At 54.1% G+C, this 20,365-nt stretch overlaps 3 protein-coding genes across 4 annotated transcripts; 1 reads left to right on the top strand and 2 right to left on the bottom strand.

Moving 5' to 3' along the window:
• Window positions 1-2: 2 nt before the first annotated feature.
• EMC9 (ER membrane protein complex subunit 9) lies at window positions 3-2,408 on the bottom strand. The gene is made up of 5 exons (XM_040969271.1): window positions 1,891-2,408; window positions 1,660-1,736; window positions 576-645; window positions 389-483; window positions 3-219 (listed from the first exon to the last, which is right to left on the bottom strand). Exons 1-5 carry the CDS (start codon window positions 2,086-2,088, stop codon window positions 39-41), a joined length of 621 nt encoding a protein of 206 aa, XP_040825205.1. The 5' UTR covers window positions 2,089-2,408; the 3' UTR covers window positions 3-38.
• A 1,333-nt stretch (window positions 2,409-3,741) lies between these two features.
• PSME2 (proteasome activator subunit 2) lies at window positions 3,742-7,477 on the bottom strand. Its single transcript, XM_040969464.1, has 11 exons — window positions 7,340-7,477; window positions 7,032-7,064; window positions 6,213-6,275; window positions 5,903-5,989; window positions 5,767-5,797; window positions 5,569-5,666; window positions 4,773-4,841; window positions 4,583-4,650; window positions 4,360-4,414; window positions 3,967-4,053; window positions 3,742-3,871 (listed from the first exon to the last, which is right to left on the bottom strand). Exons 1-11 carry the CDS (start codon window positions 7,385-7,387, stop codon window positions 3,791-3,793), a joined length of 720 nt encoding a protein of 239 aa, XP_040825398.1. The 5' UTR covers window positions 7,388-7,477; the 3' UTR covers window positions 3,742-3,790.
• Window positions 7,478-8,191: 714 nt separating this feature from the next.
• On the top strand, window positions 8,192-20,324 carry RNF31 (ring finger protein 31). 2 transcript variants are annotated; one of them, XM_040968379.1, is made up of 21 exons: window positions 8,192-8,604; window positions 8,697-8,843; window positions 8,969-9,124; window positions 9,298-9,351; window positions 9,422-9,497; window positions 9,695-9,872; window positions 10,284-10,668; window positions 10,766-11,056; window positions 12,789-13,037; window positions 13,135-13,320; window positions 13,428-13,634; window positions 15,594-15,767; window positions 15,853-15,951; window positions 16,039-16,128; window positions 17,047-17,161; window positions 17,261-17,379; window positions 18,773-18,886; window positions 19,038-19,095; window positions 19,560-19,656; window positions 19,922-20,090; window positions 20,197-20,324. In XM_040968379.1, exons 1-21 carry the CDS (start codon window positions 8,413-8,415, stop codon window positions 20,248-20,250), a joined length of 3,210 nt encoding a protein of 1,069 aa, XP_040824313.1. In that variant the 5' UTR covers window positions 8,192-8,412; the 3' UTR covers window positions 20,251-20,324. The 2 variants fall into 2 exon arrangements, with proteins under 2 accessions (XP_040824313.1, XP_040824312.1); XM_040968378.1 differs by having other exon boundaries at window positions 9,422-9,509.
• Window positions 20,325-20,365: the final 41 nt, after the last annotated feature.

Below are 20,365 nucleotides of genomic sequence, written 5' to 3'. Positions count from 1 at the left end.
GTAGCCCAAGTCTCTTTATTGGATGCTGACCCCCTGGCTCAGGCATTTCCACTGGTAGCACCAGCCCATTGCGTTATCTGGGTGTTGAGCTGTTGGTTGGTCCAGTCCTGCCGGATGTCATCCAGGTGGCAGTCGAAGTCCACGAGGTGCTGATGGGCCCGGCTCTCCAGGAGTGCTCCCACCATCTGCCGTGACTCCTCCCAGTTTCTCCACATCACTCTGAAACAATGACACTTGTGAAGGTCCAACTGGGTGGATGATGGGGTCAGACACAATCTTTATGGAGGCTGGGGACTAGGAAAGGACCCTTGGGGGTAGGACCAAGGGCAGAGGACAGCCCAGGAGTCTTGAGCTTCCAAGAAGAGGTTGAGGAAGTAGGGATACTCACAGGTTTTTGTCCTTGGGGCCCCAGCGGAGACCTTGGTTCTCCAGGACGATGATGGGGGGCACGCGAGGCTGAGGCACAAGTTTCTGATTATCCAACTGTGTGGACAGAGAAAGGCAGGTGAGAAAGTTTCAAGGATCTGCTGCCCTGCCTGTATGCTACCTCCCCAACCCCACAATGGAAGCCTCACCATAATAAGTACTGCCTCAGGGACCAATTCTGCAATTCGCCCAGCGATTTTCAAGGCCAGGGGCCCAGGGCTGTGTAGAGGGAAGATCAGAGGGGTGAGGAGCCGACTGTGGTGGGCAGACCCTCTCCATCCGAGCTGTGCCTCCCTGTCTCATGGATGTGGGTGCGGCTGTGGCCGTTCCCTCGAGCTGGTCTGGGGGCGTCGAGCCTGCTTGCTGCTGGAATCACTTGATGCTTGAGTGCTGTAGGGAACAGGGGCTCAGAGACCGCTGGAGAAGAGTGGCTGGTGCAGGCCATCTCTTGCAGGGGTAATTTGACATAACCCTTTGGCTGAGAACCATCTCCTGTGTGTGCTGATCCGGGAGTCTACTTATAAGGAACTCAATAATGGGACAGTACCCATAATTAAAACTGGAAACTTTAATTTCTAACAAGGTATTAAATACATGATGGCACATGAACTAGCTGGCAATCCATCCATATTCATAATATGCATGTGTGAGGATAAGGCACCTTGCATGGAGGTGGGGAGATGGCAAATATTAGGGAAGGAAGGAAAACCAAATTATAATCCAGTGTTTCTAATACAATCCATGAGGATACTCCAAAAAAAAAGTTCACAGAAAAAGGAATGAAAACTTATTTTGGTGCAAAATAATTTTTGAAATGTATGCACATGTAGGATGTTCAAAAAGTTGGTGGAAATGCTTATTGTGATAAAACTAGGCACACATTTTTGCTCCAAAATAAACTTAGCTGTTAATTCCATCTTCCATGAGCTTTGTGATGTACCTTAGTAGGATGAATGCCTATTTCATCTGTGTAAATAAGAAGGAAATTTCTTTTTGAAGTTGCTGGCTGGCTGGCATCACTCTGTGCTCCTTCCCGCACTTGGGGCATGGTGGATAGGATACACAGCTGACTCCACCCACTTCTGCAGCTTTTCCAAGCCAAGGTTCTATTAGCTTCCCCTTCCCATTTCCTCCCTCCAACACCTATTTCACATCCCCAGTTCCCAGGCCTCTGAAGGGAAGATGGAATTCCCCTCTCCTTTGCTGGAATCCCTGGCTTTCTGCCCCACTCACCTCTGATCATCCACAGATGCATTGGCATGGTAGTACCCAGCCACCACTAGACCAGCCTGTGCGCCCCACACGTCCACCTGTCATGGGGAAAGGGGCCAGGAGTAACAAAATAGCGCAGCTGGCCCAGTGGGTGCACAAGGCTGCCAAGGGCCCCAGGGGATAGCCTCGGGCCAGGGCAGCTGATGGTGGGTCAGCTTGGGGTTGGGGGACGGGAATGTCCAGCGGCAGCACCTGGTTGAGGGCGACCTCCAGCATGACGGCCAGGGCCAGGTGGCTGTGGAAGAGGGGCACACAGTCGGTGAGGCATAGGCATTCTCCGGAGCGTGGCGAGGACGCCAGTAGCAGCCCGTTGACAGCGGCGTGGGGGTACCGTGCGGCGTGCAGGCACATCTTCACGTAGGCCCGGGCCGAGATCTCCACCTCCCCCATGGCGAGGCAGGCCTGCCCCGGGCGCTGCGAGACCGTGGCGTGCCGGTGGCCCAACCTGCCGGCAGAGCCGGTCTGTGGCTCGCGTCCGTGAAGCTCCTTCCAGCTCCCTGGCACCCTCCTTGGCCTTCCACCGTGTGCCCTCCCTCAGCTTTGATTGTGAAGCCAACTCGTCCCGAGGGCAGCCCGCCGGCCTCCGTCCCGGAGCCCGCCCCCGGCCCGGCCCAGAAGGAGGTACCGACTGCATCCCGCGGCCCCGAACTCCGCCTCCCTCTAGTGGGAGGCCACGGATCCGTGCCTGGAGGGATCGCGCAGAGCCAGCCGCCGCCAGACCGCCCGCCCCGGGAGTCCCGCCCCCGGGCTGCTCTTTGATAGGCCCAGAGCTCCTCGTTGGGTCCAATCAGAGGCAGCCCCCAAATTTGCCCGCCTTTGTATCTGGCGAACAGAGAAGAAGCAACTGTAAAGAAAAGTGCCCGCGCACTTATTGCCGAGGCTTAACCCACTTTCCCTTCTTGATTGCAGCTTCACTCTGCTTGTTCCCTGGGCTGCCTATCAACCCACAGACCCCCGGAAGCACTGACTGGGTGTGGAACTTAGCCCAGCAAAGTGGGGATTGAAGCAAACCCCCTTGTTCCGATGATGGAATGAGTGTACTTTCAACCCGGTTCTGTCACTTCCTGGTGAACCGCGTTGCCCATGGTCCATCAAGGGTCCAATGAGATCAGTATGTGGAGGGGCTCCCACCTTGTGAAGTGATGTGCAGCACAGTCTGGTCCCATATTTAGTAACGGGACAAGGTCCTGAGTTAAAGTGCGATCCTCTGAAGTTTGCATCACAAAACCACAGCAGAGGAGCTGCTGCATCCTCCCAAAACACAAGGATGAAACCAAACTTAGGGGAGGAGGAGGGTGGGGAAGAAATCATTTGCAGACCCAGCCCCTTCCCCCATAATGTCCTACAGGAAGGTCTTCACCATCATGTCTCTGACATTTTCCCCCACCCCACCTCGCCCAGCCCAGGAAAAGGGGTTCAGCCACTCACGCACGGCACCCCACCCACACCACTGTAAATGCTCACTCTGAGCCAATGAGGGCAGAACTTGACTCCCCAAGGCTCACGCAGGCCAGTTTAGACTCCAACATCTTCATGTAGATGGTGGATGGGTGAAGGGTGGGGATTTGACCTAATTATGCTGGTTAGGAGGTGGGGAGGCAGCAGTGGCTGAGTTGGGCTGACTACTCTCCTCCCTGGCTTGCTCACTGCACCATTCCCAGCTGCACACATGCTGGACTATGGGCCCACCTGATCTTGCACTGCAACCTCCTAGCTGTGAGCTGAAACACATTTCCTTTCCAAAGGAGCTCCTCTCAGGGATCTGGATCACGACAGGAGGGCTGATGCACAAGGCCTGTTCCTTTCTTCGTTGCAGACCTCCACCACAGTGCTTTCCCCTTACCTGCCCCAAGCCTGATAACTCATTCCTGTAAGAGCTCAGCCCAACTGCCCTCTAAGGTCACCTCTTAAGAACAAGATAGGCATCTAATTTACTTTGTCTCCGGCACATCTCCCCTCCACTCTGACACATTCACCTTTGGTGTCTTGGTGTAGGTGGTACTCCATAAATTCTCTCTGAATGAGTGATACACACCCTAAAAATTCCACACAGAGGTCATGTCATTTATTTTCCCTTTAGGCCTGGGTTCACTCAGTACATGGATGGTTTTTCTTCACCTTTTGGGTTGACAATCTTCTCCAGGTTGCTACTGATGATATGATAAAGTTCAGCCTGGGAGAAAGCCACAAGAACAGGAGTCAAGTTATTGGCTTCCCACCCTCCCCACCCACTCCCACACTCCTCTGGGGAACTTCTCCCACACTCACATAGAAGGCCCTCAGGTCCAGCACCATGGCCCGCAGCGCCCTGTAAGCCGCTTCGTCTCGCTCATGGACCAATTCCCGGTAATCCATCTGAGATGCAGAAGACAAAGCAGAATCAGCTTCAGGAGAGAGACATCAGGCTGATCTCATAGAAAGGAGAAGCGATGCAAGCATGAGGCTCCTTTTCAGCACCAAGGGATGAGACCCCATGTGATCCGGCAGAGCAAAACTGTCATGGTTGGCAGGATCCACACCTACTTTTTCTAGGCAGTGATTTTGCCTGAATATCCTCCATGCCAGGAAGGCCATAATCAAGACAAGAAGGGACCCATTCCCCGCCTCCCCAATTGGTCCCTGGCCAGCCTCAGTGGGAAAGCTGATGGACTCTCCACGTACCACATGGGTCTCCTTGGATGCCTTGGCCACAGCATCCCCACGTTCTAAGAAGTACCTGCCAGAAGCAAGAGAGACACTATAGGAACAAGTATTTAGGGAGACCTGCTTTCTCAGACCTTCACAGAGTATCCCATCATATTGATGAAGCTGCTTAGCTTTGGGGATTCCTTCTCCCCAAAAAAGCTTCCACAGGTCCAGATTCTGATCCTCCAGCTGTGCTCACTTGGATATGGTTGTCTGGAAGGTTTCCACTTTGGTCTTCACTGCATTCACCCTCTCCAGTACCTTCTCCTGTGGTGACACAGAAGGGAAACAAAGTATAGCCTCTCCTTCCTCCTTGTAGCTCACCTGTTGCTCCTATTTTTCACACCCTGAGTCTCTTCCCACTCTGAGTCCTGCCTTTCTTTTCTCACCTGGACTGCCACCCCAAAATCATTTCCATCCTCGATCTTGGGGATCAGATGCTGGATCCATGTGACCACCTATGTTAACAAGGACAAATTATTCAAATATACCTCCTGGGCTCTTCCTATTGTTGCCGCCCCCACCCTCCCCAAGAGAAGCTATACTGAATCGAGTACTTATTTGCCGGGCGCTGTTATCTATGATTTATCTTACTTGTTACAGCAACCTTCCAAAGTGCAAGTGAGCGCTAACACTGTGTGTGTGTGTGTGTGTCTGTAATTTGGAAGGCTGGGAGCCAGAGAACACTCCCATCTGCTGACTCACTCTGCACATGCCATAGTGGATGGGATGGGATGGGATGGACGAGGCTAACGGAGGGAGCCGAGAGCCCACTCCAACTCCCCCTCTTGGCAGGATTTGCTGCTTCCCCGAAGTCTGCATTGGCAAGAAGCTGGGACTGATAGCCAGAGCTGGGACATGAGCCCTGGTCCTCCGATGTGTGATGCGGGCTATGCACCCACCCCAGGGAACATTCTTATCATATCTGTTTAACAGATTTAAATGTTTTTGAGACAAAGGACCAAATCATATAATCCTTACTATGTACCTGGCACAGTACTAGGTTCTATGGTTCTGGAAGCAGATACTTGATTTCAGGAGTGCCCTCAACATATCAGAAGTCCAACAGATTGAGAACAAAAAGGATCTAACCCTAGAATGCAGAGCAGCTCTCCCTGTTCAGGCCCAGCTCTCTGAAGGAGCCCAGGATCTGACCTGGTTCTCTTCTCCAGTTCCCAGACTTACCAGAATGCATTTCTCTTTGAGAGTCCAGACTTCTGGCTTAACGAAAGCAAGCAGAGCTAAGAGCTTCTCATTTCCAGGAAGAAAGCCACATTTCGGGACTGTAAAAGAGAAGCAGTCTCCACCCTTTCTCACACCCCTGCCCCATCAGTGTGCCATCTCCCCTTTCCCAGTCATATCCTCTCTGCCTTCCTTTCTTACCTTCCTTCTTCTCCTGTTTATCTGTTTCCATCTAAGGCAAAAAGGAAGAGACATAGCTTCAGGAAAGTTGTGGAGGCTGAAAGGCCCTCAAGTCCACCAAATGGAGAGCTCCAGCCCTGCACCCATTGCGCCTCACCTCATCATCCTTGGGTGGAGGGTCTGGGATGGGGATGTCCAAAGGAGCCCGCAGGGAGGTTAGATCAGCCACATTGAAGAAGTCCTCCTGTATAGAGCTCATTGTCAGGGGCTGCCCAGTCTCTCCCCTCACCCCAAGTGCCAGACTTCCTTCTGCCTCCCAACCTAGGCTCAGGCACCATCTTCAGGGGTCCATGTCACCATTCAGCCACTGTTCTCTGTGTCTTGAGTCTAAATTGTTAGCTAGAGAAGGTGGGTGGGTTGGGGGAAAAGGCCATAGGATGGTGGCAAGAGGAACCCAGATGACTCACAAGCAAGAGTTGATTGAGGTGCATGATTTTCTGTGGCAAGAACGTGTAGAGGAACTCCTCAGCCTGCAAGGGGGAAGAACCACTGAGCATACTCAACCAGACAGCAGAGAGGTAGGCCTGGAGGGGCCCTTGATGATCATCACCAAGTCCTTGACTTACAAATGAGGAAATTGCAAGTCCTGACAATGAAGGGTCTTGCCCAAATCTGTAACCAGCCGAACAAAGGCTAGGACCATAGTATTTTGCTGTTTGGGGGAATCACAGTTTTACTTTCCCAGCACAAAGAAGGGCTGGGGGGCAGTAGGTGAGCCTCAGGTGAAGCCACCTGTATCATCGTCATGCCATCTGGGTGTGGGTTCCTGTCCTGACTGCTCCACTTCCCATCCTATGAATGTGCCAGGGAAATCAGCAGGACATGGCCCAACGACTTGGGCCCTTGAACCCATATGGAAGACCTGGAAAAAGTTCTTGGCTGCTGGGCCAGTCCTGGTCTGCCTTTGCAACCATTTGGAGAATGAACCAACAGATGGAAATGCTCTCTTTCTCTTTCCCCTCTTCTCTGCAACTCTGTCTTTCAAATCAATCAACGTGGGTTTTCTGTTTTGTTTTTTAAAAGGGCTGAGAAGTGGAAGAAGGGGAAATTCCTGAGAGGGGTTAAACTGGAGGACAAAATCATTAATTGGGGCTCACTGTGGGTGAAATCTTGGTGAGGGAATAGGGACCAAGTCCAGGGTGGGCTTGGAAATCACTCTGAGGGGTTGTGATTCAAGTACTGGCCCAAGATTCTGGATCAAATTGCTTGACTCTACAGACACTTACCTCCTGGAAGAGATTTTGCCTGAAGACATCGACCTACAAAGAAAGCAGTAACCGGGTGTAGGTTAAGGGGTCCTGCTTGACAAGTCTAATCTTTCCACCTCCAGCAAGGTTCCTTTCCCACTTAGGCCCTAGCTCCGGGCAGAGACTGGTCAGAGGGCAGGATTCTGGGATTTCCCGGGCAGAAGTGAAAGCATTCAAGTGGGGCTGGCAGAGTTTGCTCTACGGCCTTGGTTCCTCGCAGCACTCAGGTCGGCTGCCACCCTGGAGGGTTTCCAGGTCCCTTTCCGACCTCTGGGGTCCCCCCTTACCTGTTTGCGGGCCTCCTGGCTCAGACGCACTCCAGCAGGCTTGGCCATGCTGCTCCAGTTGCAGATCTCCCTTCTCCGAGTTAGCCGCCTGGGCTTTCGCTTTCACTCCCCAGCTCCAGGCCCGCCCCCCTCAACCCCGCCCCCTTTCTGCCTTTTCCCCCTCCCCTGGGCAGACCAAAAGCCGTGATAGTCCCTCAGCCATTCCTTGCCCGTGGTCCGTAGCACGGGCGGTGCTGGCCGAGGGAGGGCCTGGGGGAGTGGGACAGGCCGTGCTCACTGCAACAGGGGCTGTCCTTCGGAAAGGGGGCGGGACCTGGAGCGAGGACCACGCCCGTCCAGGGGGAAGTCCAGGGCTGGAGTTACAGAGCAAAGGGAGAATGGGGCAGGGGATGTCCCTTGGCAAGGCTCCTACTAGAAGACTCGGCCGCCAGGAAGGCCGAGAGGCGTCAGAGCGAGATGGGGGGGGGGGGGGCTCTGGGGGAGGATAAGGTAGAGAAGGGTTTGCAGGACGCGGGAGCTCGTGCGGGGCCTGTCCCCGAGGATACTCTGCCTTCTTGACAGAAGGGGAGGGCCTCGAGCTGGGCTGGGAGGCGGCGAGAGCCGAATTCCCGGCAGGATGGACAGCCGCCGGTGGGAAAACTGAACACAAAGATCCAGGAAAGTCGTGAACGGGATGGGACATCCCGCGCCTGGAGCGGCCCGGAAGAGGCGGAACCCCCCGGGGAGAGGCTGCGGCTCTGTGAGGGAGGAGTCTCAGATTACTTGCTTACTAATTGGTTGGGGTACGGCCTGACCTCCTGACCACGCCCCTCCCCTCCTCAGCCTTAACCCCCTCCTCTTCCTCTGAAACTGCGTTGCAGTCCCGCCCACCTTCCCAGGACTTCCTGTTCCCGGCTCATCCTGGCGCTGGGCCGGGGGACCGGAGGGTGACAGCGGCCTGAGTGACCGACCGGGGTGGCTGCGTGGGCAGGGTCAGGCCCGCCAAGCCGGACCGCGGGCGGGGAGAGGTGGCGCTCGGGCCGCGCGCAGCCCCACGGGGCCGGCTTCTGGCCGGGGCTGACATCCGTCTCAGGATGCCGGGGGAGGAAGAGGAGCGAGCCTTCCTAGCGGCCCGTAAACAGCTGGCGAGCGCCCTGAGGACGGATTCCGGGCAGGCGTTTTCCCTGGAGCAACTCCTGCCGTTATTGAACACTTCCTTGCCTCCAGCTGCCCGCTACCTGCTGCTGGACGCCGCACGCCTGATCCGCTGCAACGCTCGTGGGGAGGTGAGGCGCGGCCAGGCTCGGAAGGGAGGGCTTCCCCAGGGCCTGAGGCTCGCGGCGACCTCACAGCTCGGCTCTCTCTCAATTGCGCACAGCCCCGAAACTACCTCAGCACCCTGTCCACGGCCCTGAACATTCTGGAGAAATACGGCCGGAACCTCCTTAGCCCTCAGCGACCCCGGTATTGGCGCGGGGTCAAGTTCAATAACCCTGTCTTTCGCGGCACGGTGGATGCAGTGCAGGTGAGGACCACCCCTCCCCATGGGATTAACTGGAGAAGGGGACTGGACGTGGCGGGGCGGGAGGAGGGAGGATCGACTGGAAGGGGGCAGCGGGCTTGTGACGGGCTGTGTGTGTTGTGCGGCAGGGGGGCCGGGATGTGCTGCGACTCTACGGCTACACGGAGGAGCAGTCGGATGGCCTGAGCTTCCCCGAGCAGCAGGAGGAGCCCGACAAGCAGCAGGTTGCTGAGGTCACACTGGAAGTGCTGCTGCTTCGGATGGAGCTCACCCTGTATCTGCAGGTGAGCGGGCCGCTGGGGTGAGACTAGCCATCAGGGCCCCCAGGTGAGGCCAGTGGGAGGGTCCCCACGCTGCTGTTCCCACCCCTTGGCCTGGCACTGAGCAGTGGAGGGAGCAGTGCAGGAAGGCTTTGTTCCACAGCCGCGGCTCGGATCGCCTTTTCTCTCGCTTGCAGAATGCACATCCGAGACAGCAGGCACTGGAACAGCTGCTGAAGGTGGAAGATGATGTAAGAAAGGAAGGGGTAGGGGAAGGGAGCGTGGGGACTCAGACTGTTCCCTAACTTCTTTTTTCCTTAGCTGCTGCAGCTGTGCGAGTTTGGCCCCCTACTGAGAGAGATTGCACCTGGTCCCCTTACCACACCCTCCGCTCCAGGTATTACCCCAGGTATTTCAAGGTGGTGGGGGAGTCTGACTAATGATGGCAACCTGGGGCCCCTTCCTCTGGCGTTCTTATATATCTTTGTGTGTTGAGAGCCGTTCAAGGTTTCCCTTTGCTAGTTGTCCTGTTGGCCCTCCTGCGACCATACCCAGGTGTCACCTGCTCTTGTGTGTTGTGTTCTTCCTCTCCAGGCCCTGCTGCTTGTACCTGCTTTCTCTGCGGCTCCAACCCAGGCACCCTGAGTTGCCCAATCTGTAAGCAGGTCTTATGTGCAGCCTGTGACCGCCTGTTCCATGGACACCCATCCCGCGCTCATCACCTTCGCCAGACACTGCCTGGAGCTCTCCCGGCCGCCCACCTGAGGCCCAGGTGAGAGCCCAGCTCTTCTCAGTGGGAGGAAAATGGAGAGCGTGGACCATCAGCTGAGCATCTGCCTTGCACCAGGTTCTTTTATTTAATATGGCTCAAGCAGCCACTCACAGGAAAACGGGCAGTGGTGGTAGCTGAATACTTCCTGGTGTAAGAGTCAGTTCAGGCATCAGATGGTGTTTGAAACACCTAGCATGGATCAGGCCTTCTGTTCCCAGGATCTACCAGGCAGAAATGAGCTCTTCAGCTGTCACTTACATGTGGAACAGGATGTGAGGGTGGAAGTGTCCAGAAAGAGAGAGCAGTACCTCAAAGACCAGAACCCTGTGCTGTTACCCAGGAAATGGGGGGTGCCCCCAGGATGGGGGTGAGGGTTCCAGCAAGCAGGCCAGGTCTGTCTCTCCATTACAGTCTACCTGCCTCATCCCACCTGCGGCCCCAGATGACCTCCCTGCTGACCCTCAGAGACAGCTCTCCCTCCCAGGATCCTGCAAGTGCCCATCAGCCTTGGCACTGCGTGGCCTGTACCTGGCTCAACGAGCCGTGGGCAGTGCTCTGTGCGTCCTGTGGCCAGCACCGAGGCAGTAAGGAATCGAGGCTGGATCTTGAGTGTCCCCAAGGGACTGGGCACCAAGAACCTGAACTGACACGAGGTCAGTGGGCCTGCCAGAGTTGTACCTATGAGAATGAGGCAGCAGCTGTGTTATGCGCCATGTGTGAGCGGCCTCGGCTGGCCCAGCCTCCCAGCCTGGTGGTGGATTCCCAGGATCCTGGCATTTGCCTACAGCCCCTTCAGGTAACTTACTCTTGACCTTTCTAGATGGTTCTCTGTGTCCCCCCATGGACCTCCACTCCCCAGTTCCCAATGGGCTGATTTCTCTCTACCTTCCCAGGAAGGGGATGCTTTGATGACCACCAAACAGACTCCTCTCTGGAACTGTAGCCACTGCACCTTCTGCAACTCAGGCCCCGGTTGGGTGTGTGCTATGTGCAACCGGACCAGCAGCCCTGACCCAGAACAGCGTGCCCCCCAGCCCAATGCCACCTCCTCGGAAAAGGGACTCCCCAGTCCTCGACACCCACGATGTCTCAGTGCCCCCCTGCCCAGCTCCTGTGGAGACCCTGAGAAGCAGCGCCAAGACAAGATGCGGGAGGAAGGCCTCCAGCTGATAGTCATGATCCAGGTGAGGAATGGGCCTGGGGTGGGGTGGGGCTGGGCCGGGCCATGGAGAGGCTGCATTGTATGAATCTGAGTTCTTTTTTTTTTTAAGATTTATTTATTTTTATTGCAAAGGCAGATATACAGAGAGAAAGAGAGACAGAGAGAAAGATCTTCCATCCAATGATTTGCTCCCCAAGTGACCGCAACAGCCGGTGCTGCGCCAATCCGAAGCCGGGAACCAGGAGCTCTTCCAGGTCTCCCACACGGGTGCAGGGTCCCAAGGCTTTGGGCCATCCTCAACTGCTTTCCAGGCTACAAGCAGGGAGCTGGATGGGAAGCGGGGCCACCGGGATTAGAACTGGCACCCTTATGGGATCCTGGTGCATTCAAGGCGAGGACTTTAGTTGCTAGGCCACTGTGCCGGGCTCTTTTTTTAAAGATTTATTTATTTTTATTACAAAGCAGACATACAGAGAGGAGGAGAGAGAGAGGAAGATCTTCCGTCCGATGGTTCTCTCCCCAAGTGAGCGCAATGGCCAGTGCTGTGCCAATCCGAAGCCAGGAGCCAGGACCCTCCACTAGGTCTCCCACACGGGTGCAGGATCCCAAAGCATTGGGCCGGCCTCGACTTCTCTCCCAGGCCACAAGCAGGGAGCTGGATGGGAAGTGGAGCCGCCGGTACTAGAACCGGCGCCCGTATGGGATCCCGGGCGTGTTCAAGGCGAGGACTTTAGCTGCTAGGCCATGCCACCGGGCCCTGGGCTCATCTTTTTTTTAATCTGAGTTCTTATAAAGTTATTATTAGCAGTCCGATTAGGTTTCCGTCCAACCTGTGTGGTGTTGGGCTCAGCACTTCTGAGGCACCTGCACCTTTCTGGAAGGTGTTAGTAGACAGAAGGGTTATTTTCGGTTCCATCAGAAGTTTCCATACTACTATGTCTCTTACAGGTCTAGTGATCTAATTGACACTGGAATCCATTCAGAAATTAATTTTCTTACAAGGTTAATATGTGGGACTTTTTCTGACTCTAGCTGTCTTTTGGTCGCTTGTGAATTTGGGGTTTTTTTTTTAAAGATTTATTTTTATTGGAAAGTTAGATGTACAGAGAGGAGGAGAGACAGAAAGGAAGATTTTCCGTCCTGTGGTTCACTCCCCAGGTGGCTGCAACAGCTGGTACTGCGCCCATCTGAAGTCAGGAGCCAGGGACTTCTTTCTGGGTCTCCCACATGGGTGCAGGGTTCCAAGGCTTTGGGCTGTTCTTGACTGCTTTCCCAGGCCACAAGCAGGGAACTGGATGGGAAGTGGAGCTGCCGGGATTAGAACCGGCGCCCATATGGGACCCTGGTGCGTCCAAAGTGAGGACCTTAACCATTACGCTATTGTGTAGGGCCCAATTTGGGGGTTTTTGTTTTGTTTTTTTAAATAATCCCTTTGATTTCCATCCTGCAGTGGTTATGCCCACAACATTGTCTGGTAATTCTGTGTACTTTTTATCCTCACAGTGACAGTCCTTGTGATCTATTCTCTGAATTTCAGTCCTTGTAAAGACCAATAAATGTTAGCACTATTTTTAAAAAAAGAAAAAGAAGTTACTGTTAGCAGCAGCTGTGTCTTCTGAGCACTTCCCACTTGGCAGTGACCATGTGCTACACCAGGTCATGTGATCAGCACAGCAGCGCTCAGCTGTTCACATGTGGATCAGGCTGACAGTGCTGCCCGCCCATGGCCCCCCTAATGGGCTGCTGTGCTTCAGGAAGGAGAGGCTGCAGGTGCATCTCCAGAGGAGGTCTTCTCGGCTCTACAATACTCGGGCACTGAGGTGCCGCTGCAGTGGTTGCGCTCAGAGCTGCCCTATGTGCTGGAGATGGTGGCCGAGCTGGCTGGACAGAAGGACCCTGGCCTGGGTGCCTTTTCCTGTGAAGAGGCCCGGAAGGCCTGGCTGGACCGTCACGGCAACCTTGATGAGGCTGTAGAGGAGTGTGTGAGGGCCCGGCGGAGGAAGGTACGGCTGGGCTGCAGGCGGGACAGGGTTGAGGGCCTTGGTAACTCACTCCCTTACCTGATTTTTCCTCTTCATTCTCCCTGCTCTCAACCTACAGGTGCAGGAGCTCCAGATGTTGGGCTTTAGGCCCGAGGAAGGGTCTCTTCAGGCATTGTACCAGCATGGGGGAGACGTGGCCCGGGCCCTGACTGAGCTACAGCGCCAGCGCCTGGAGCCCTTCCATCAGCGCCTCTGGGACAATGGCCCTGAGCCTACTCCTTCATGGGATGGGCCAGACAAGCAGGTGCTTAATGAAAGGAGATGAGCAGTTTAAGCACCCACCTAAAGGGACCTGAGAAAGTGCTCTGTAGGTCTGACAGCTCTTCTCTTTCCACCTGAATCCCATTGCAGAGTCTGGTCAGACGGCTTCTGGCAGTCTATGCACTCCCCAGCTGGGGCCGGGCAGAGCTGGCATTGTCGCTGCTGCAGGAGACCCCCAGGAACTATGAGCTGGGGGACGTGGTAGAAGCTGTGAGGCAAAGCCAGGACCGGGCCTTCCTACGCCGCTTGCTCGCCCAGGAGTGTGCTGTGTGTGGGTGGGCTCTGCCCCGCAACCGGGTAAGGCTCATGTTACCATCCCTGCTCTAGGAATTGCTTCTATTCTCTTTGGACACATCTCCTCTCACCCCTGCAGTGGCTTTTGTATCTGAAAAGTATTCTGGGAAGGTGGGGACAGGAACAGGCTGCCTCCTCCCCCTCCTTTCATTAATGTTCTATTACGGCAATTGTAAGACATGTAGTAGAGACTGTAAATTAATTCCCCCAACTCTTGCAAGTTCCCCATCACCCAGTGTCGTCATCACTGTCCCCAAGCCTCAGCAATTTTCAGTATATGTGATTTAATCTACACACTGGACTGTTTAGAAGCAAATCTGGTGATTGCACAATTTGTTGGTAAATATCCTTGTTTTTAAAGATTTATTTATTGGAAAGGCAGATATACAAAGATGAGGAGAGACAGAGAGGAAGATCCTCCATCTGATGATTCATTCCTCAAGCAGCCGCAATGGCCAGAGCTGAGCTGATCCAAAGCCAGGAGCACGGAATCTCTTCAAGGTCTCCCACATGGGTGCAGGGTCTGAAGGCTTTGGGCTGTCATCGACTACTTTCCCAGACCACAAGCAGGGAGCTGGATAGAAAGCAGGGCTGCCGGGATTAGAACTGGTACCCATATGGGATCTTGGCGTGTTCAAGGCGAGCACTTTAGCCGCTAGGCTATCATGCCAGGACCTGGTAAAGATCTTAGTATGTGTATGTCTGAAAAAAGGAATCTTAAAGGGCCAGGCTGTGGCATATCAGTTTAAGCCTCTGCCTGCAGTACTGACATCCTAAACTTGTGCCAGTTTAAGTCCTGGCTGCTCCACTTCTGATCCAGCTCTGGTAATGCACTGGGAAAGCAGAAGATGGCCCAAATGCCTGGGCCCTTGCACCCAATTGAGAGACCTTAAGGAGGCTCCTGGCTTCAGCCTGGCCATGGTGATCATTTGCAGTCAACTACAGGAAAGATCTTCCTAATTTTTTTAATCTCTGTAATTTTTTTTTAAAGATGATTTATTTTAATTGGAAAGATAGATTTTATGGAGAGAAGGAGCCAGAAAGATCTTCCTTCCACTGGTTCATGCCCTAAGTGGCTACAATGCCCAGAGCTAAGCTGATCCGAGGCCAGGAGCCAGGATCATCTTCTGGGTCTTCCACGTGGGTGTAAGGTCCCAATGATTTGCACCGTCCTCTACTACTTTCCCAGGCCACTAGCAGAATGGGAAGTGGAGCAGCTGTGACATGAACTGGTGCCCATATGGGATCCTAGTGCATGCGAGCTGATGATTTAGCCACAATGGCCAGAGCTGGGCCATTCTGAAGCCAGAAGCTAGGAGCTTCATCCGGGTCTCCTATGTGGATGCAGGGGCCCAAGCACTTGGGCCATCCTCTGCTGCATTCCCAGGTTGCTGGACTGGAAGTAGAGTACCCGGTGCTCACTAGCTGCGATAGTGGAAGCCAGTATCACAGGTGGTAGTTTAACTCTTTATAACACAGTACTTTGTTCTGTGTATCTCTTTGTGTGTGTAGTTCTTTGCAGTTGTATCTCATGAATAGATTTGTCTACGATTTGTCTACTGTCATCAAAATGAAGATATAAATTGTTCCTCACTGCAGAGGAACTCTACTCCTCCCTTCCCCATGCTACACCTTACACTTGTACCTCCTTCCGGCCTCTGGCCACCTGACAGCCACTAATTTGTTCTACATCCCTGTATCTGTGTCATTTTAAGGATGCTATTTCTATATTTGCTTTTAACTGGATGTGACCACCTTTAGAGGCATTCTTTGTCTTAGGTCTCATCATTGTTTTCGTGCACTATATGTTTGGGTTGTCTGCCTGGCACCCACTAGCATTTAAAATGGCCTCTTGCCCAGTTGTTAATTAGATCCTCGTTTCTCGTTGAACCCTTGGCTCTTGCCCCTTTCTCAGGCTGGCACTTATGGATGGCTTCTTTCTCTCCTTCCCCGCCCCCCCAGATGCAGGCCCTAATTTCCTGTGAGTGTACCATCTGTCCTGACTGCTTCCGCCAGCACTTCACCATCGCCTTGAAGGAGAAGCACATTACAGACATGGTGTGCCCCGCCTGTGGCCGCCCTGACCTCACTGATGACACACAGCTGCTCAGTTACTTCTCTACCCTGGATATCCAGGTAGCTGCCGTAGCCCCTGGGATCCGGGTACCCCTGGGCATTGAGCAGGAACTCCCCCCACCACACACACCAACTGCCTCTGCAGCTTCGGGAGAGCCTTGAGCCCGACGCCTATGCTCTGTTCCATAAGAAGCTGACTGAGGGGGTGCTGATGCGGGACCCCAAGTTCCTGTGGTGTGCCCAGGTAAGTGATGCACCCAGAGGAGCTGACTGGACGGCCAGGACATGCAGCCAGGCCCGGCCTGGGATAGCTTTCTGTTCTCACCCACAGTGCTCCTTCGGCTTCATCTATGAGCGGGAGCAGCTGGAGGCTACGTGTCCCCAGTGTCACCAGACCTTCTGTGTGCGCTGCAAGCGCCAGGTAAGGCACATGTATCTTTCCATAATGACTTGCTGAGCTACTGCAAGGCACCAGTGTGAGATCAGGATGAGTCAGGAGCTCTCGGCACAGAGAACTTAAAGAGTTTCAATAGGCACAAGGAGAAATGGTGGAAGGGAGAAAGGAAAGCAGGAAGAAAGGAGGGAAAAGATTGGGAAAAATAAGGAGGGGGCGAAGTAGAAGGAAGAAAGGAAGAGAATCAGGAAAAAGGGAGTTCTGAAATGCTTGTACGCAGGCACAAATTCTGTAGGGATACAGGTGGAGTGTGAGCCAAGGACATCATTTCTGAAATGGGTTGACTTAAAGCTCTGAGGAACCCAGTGATGCAGCATATTTGGGACAGAAAGAACAGCCATGGAAAAGCCCAAGTCAAGCAAAACTATGGCTGGAGTCTTGAGAGCAAGGACTGCCAGGCAGTCCAGGTGGAGGAGCATCAGACCAGGGGAATCCTGGAGACCAAGTAATGCTGGTTTGTCTTTTGTTCTATGTTGTAAGAAGTGTAATATTCATCACCCAAATCTTGCATCACACAATGAAAAAAATGAATGAAACAGAAAATGAACACTACTGCCAAGCCAGAAAGCCGTAACATCACCAATAACTGTTGAGGCTGCCTAACTGGTACAATGTGGAGAGGCTAGTAGCTATAGCAAGTCATGGAGGCCAGATGTGACAGCAGCCTGGAATGAGATGACAGCTGTGGGAATGGAGAGAAGAAAGGGGTGGGAAAGGCCTGGGGGGTGGGAACTTCATGGCTTGCCAGTGAGCATGAGGTGGTGGGAAGACAGCAAAGCCAAGGATGGTCCCTCAGTTTGGCAATGACACAAAGGAAGCCAAGGGCTCCTGGAGGGGCCAGGGGAAGGCCAGGCTCCTATGTGATGCCCACCCTCCTTACGGCAGTGGGAGGAGCAGCACCGAGGTCGGAGCTGTGAGGACTTTCAGAACTGGAAACGCACCAACGACCCGGAATACCAGGCCCAGGGCTTGGCGATGTATCTTCAGGAGAATGGCATTGGTGAGGCTGCCCCCTCCCCTCCTGGCCCGTCTGTTAGGTGGCCTGTCATCAGCAGCATCTTCTGAGTATAGCCCCACCCTTACCTGCCATCTCTTGCAGACTGCCCCAAGTGCAAATTCTCCTACGCCCTGGCCCGAGGAGGTTGCATGCACTTCCACTGCACACAGTGCCGCCACCAATTCTGCAGCGGCTGCTACAATGCCTTTTATGCCAAAAATGTGAGTCCAGAAACGGGGGAAGGGATAAAGAGGGTGGAGTGGGGGCCCTGAGGAGCTACTTGCAGGAAGAGGAGGCCATTGGGATATCAGGCACCCCTCCCCCCATTTGCTTGCTCTAGACTATCCAAGGTCTCCATGCCCCTCCCACCCCTACAGCTCTCATACAGGAATTTCTGAGATTCCAGGACCCTAATAGGTTTTTTTAAAATATATATATATATTTAATTATATTTTTGACATAGTCCATCATAGAGTCTCCGTTTGCCCAGTTTTTCGCTGCCAACATATACCTGAGGTGGTTGATTGACTTGTTCTGTCTTCTGTGTTAGGGTTCTGAGTCCGGCATTTCGATTGGGGAGATCTCCAAAGAAACTTTGTCTGAGGTGTTCCCAGACCAGATTCTTGTATGTACTAGCAAGCACAGGGCCCAGCACAGTCCATTTCCCCGATCAGCTGGTGGTTGCAATTGCTGGGTTGGTTCTGTTTTCAGCCCCGACATCCACACAAACCAATGGGTGTTGCAGTCCAGCCTGGTTCTGCCTAGCACACACTCAGCCCTCACATAAACCAGTGGGAGCTGCAGCCTAGTTGGAGCAACCCACAATAACCCTCACCAGACCCGGCCCCTACCCTGGTTTGCCAGTATGTGTAGCAGACTAGTCTAGTCTGTCCCACACCCCATTCGGCTCTCATACATGTCAATGGGTGTTAACACTTAGTTCCATCTAACCAGCTTAACGATCCAGCCCTCACAGTTGTTGTTGGATGCCTTTCTATCTAGCCAGCCCAGTCCCTGTCCTAGTTTTCGTGCCCTCCCACGGGAGTGGTAACCCAAAAGGGAGGAGCCCACTTTGCACTCCTAGACCATTCCCACTCCTGGATTATACACTCTTCAGGTGATTCTATGGTTTGACAGAATTAGCCCCCAGTGCCAGCTTCTGCCAGCTGATGCTGCAGCTAAGCCCAAACAACCCTCACCAACTCTAATTTTGTTTGCACCAGCAGGAATAATCAGCCCAGCCTGGTTTTTCCCTGATCTAGTTCACATGAGGCGCACAGGTGTTGTAGCCTTGCTTAGTCTGGTCTACCCCCATCCCAGCTCATGCTCTCCAGCGGGAGTAGCTGTCCAGCAAGGGAACCACCCCTCATTCCCCTGCCGGCTCCGCCCCCTCCCTTCCTGGTTCTCATGCGTGCTGTTTGGGTGCTGTGGTCACATCCAGTACAGGCAACCTCACCTTGGCATTCCGTATTGTGCACTGGTTTTTGTCGTGACCGAACCTGGCTCGACCCACACTCTGTTCTGGTGCTTGGATTTGCCAGTGGATGATGTGAACTGATTCAACCTGAGGACCCTAATAGTTTCTAACTTCTCTGCCATCTGGGTTTCTGCCAGAAATGTCCAGACCCTAACTGCAGGGTAAAGAAGTCCCTACACGGCCACCACCCTCGAGACTGCCTCTTCTACCTGCGGGATTGGACTGCTCTCCGACTCCAGAAGCTGCTGCAGGTTAGAAGGGACCAGCCCAACTGGGAGTACAGGTTGCCCAGGAGAAGGGGACAGGGCCCAGGGTTGGACTTAAATGAAAGGGGATTTAAGGTAGGCAGGACAGCTAAGGCTGGCAGCCAGGGGAATGTAACGCCCATGTGTGTTTTTGCAGGACAACAACATCATGTTTAACACAGAGCCTCCAGCAGGAGCCCGCGCAGTCCCTGGAGGTGAGTGGTGGGACAAATCTTTGAGGCGGATGACCAGCTGGGCTCCCACTGTGTCAGGGATAAAGGGAAGGCTTGGAGTCGGGGATTGTTTCTGTCCCAAATGGTAACAGTTCATGCATGAGCTCAGTGAGTAGTGAATGAGCCCTGCTGGCTACAGCACACTGTTTTGGGTCGCAGAGCCTGGAAAGGTGTCACCTCCTGCTCCAACCTCCTTATCTACCCAGAGGGAAAGTCGCTCAAGTCAGTGGACTAGGAAAGACTGTGCATGTGGTTATGGGCCAAAGCCAGCTTGGCTAGAAGCCAGGCAGCCAGGACTCTGCCTCTTGGTCAGTGCTGCAGGCATCTCTAAGTATCCCACTAGGCTATGCTCAGTTCCCTTCCTGAAGACAACTTTGGCCTGCTCTATGCATTTCCCAGATCTCCAGCGCCTTCTCCCAGCAAAGGGCATCCTCCTTTACCCTTAGGTGGCTGCCGAGTGATGGAGCAGAAGGAAGTTTCCAATGGGCTCAAGGATGAAGCTTGTGGCAAGGAAACTCCAGCTGGCTATGCCGGCCTCTGTCAGTGAGTGCCAGGGGTTAAAGGGCATGCAACTGGGCATGGGGGATAGGAGGGTGAGAGCATGTGCAGGCGGGAAGGTGGCTCCCGCAAGGAGAGGACGGGGCTGTCTGGGCAAGGGCACAGATGAATAGGAGCAGGTGGCTAGCACAGATGGCCACTGCCTGCAGGTGCAGCAGGCAAGGATTACGTGGCCTTGGCTGTGTACCTCAGCACCCAGCAAGGTGCTGTTAGCCAACAGAACAGATACCTCATTCCCTCGTCCCCCCAGGGCACACTACAAAGAGTATCTGGTGAGTCTCATCAATGCCCACTCACTGGACCCGGCCACCCTGTATGAGGTGGAGGAGCTGGAGACAGCCACCGAGCGCTACCTGCATGTGCGCCCCCAGCCTCTGGCTGGTGAGGAGCCTCCCGTGTACCATGCCCGCTTATTACAGGTAAAACCTCTGCACAGCCTCCCCTCTGACATCATCTTCCAGAAGTCATCTGGCCTGGCCCTGGGCGGGAGCCCCAGACTTTCAGTATCGTTTCTCTCTCCTGCAGAAGCTGACCGAAGAGGTGCCTTTGGGACAGAGCATTCCCCGCAGGAGGAAGTAGCTGAGGGCCAGGGTCCTGTGGCCCAGACCCCTCAGGAACAGCTGCAGCACCAATAAAGAGGCATCTGATTGCCAGGCTTCTCGGTGGTCCTTCTTCCTGGCCCCACCATCTAGGG

This window comes from Ochotona curzoniae, unplaced genomic scaffold, assembly GCF_017591425.1.
Source record: "Ochotona curzoniae isolate NIBS_2020 unplaced genomic scaffold, NIBS_Ocur_1.0 scaffold_4701, whole genome shotgun sequence".
Taxonomy (NCBI): domain Eukaryota; kingdom Metazoa; phylum Chordata; class Mammalia; order Lagomorpha; family Ochotonidae; genus Ochotona; species Ochotona curzoniae.
Note: the sequence above shows the minus strand (reverse complement) of the source record. Positions and strands in the feature narration are given on the sequence as shown.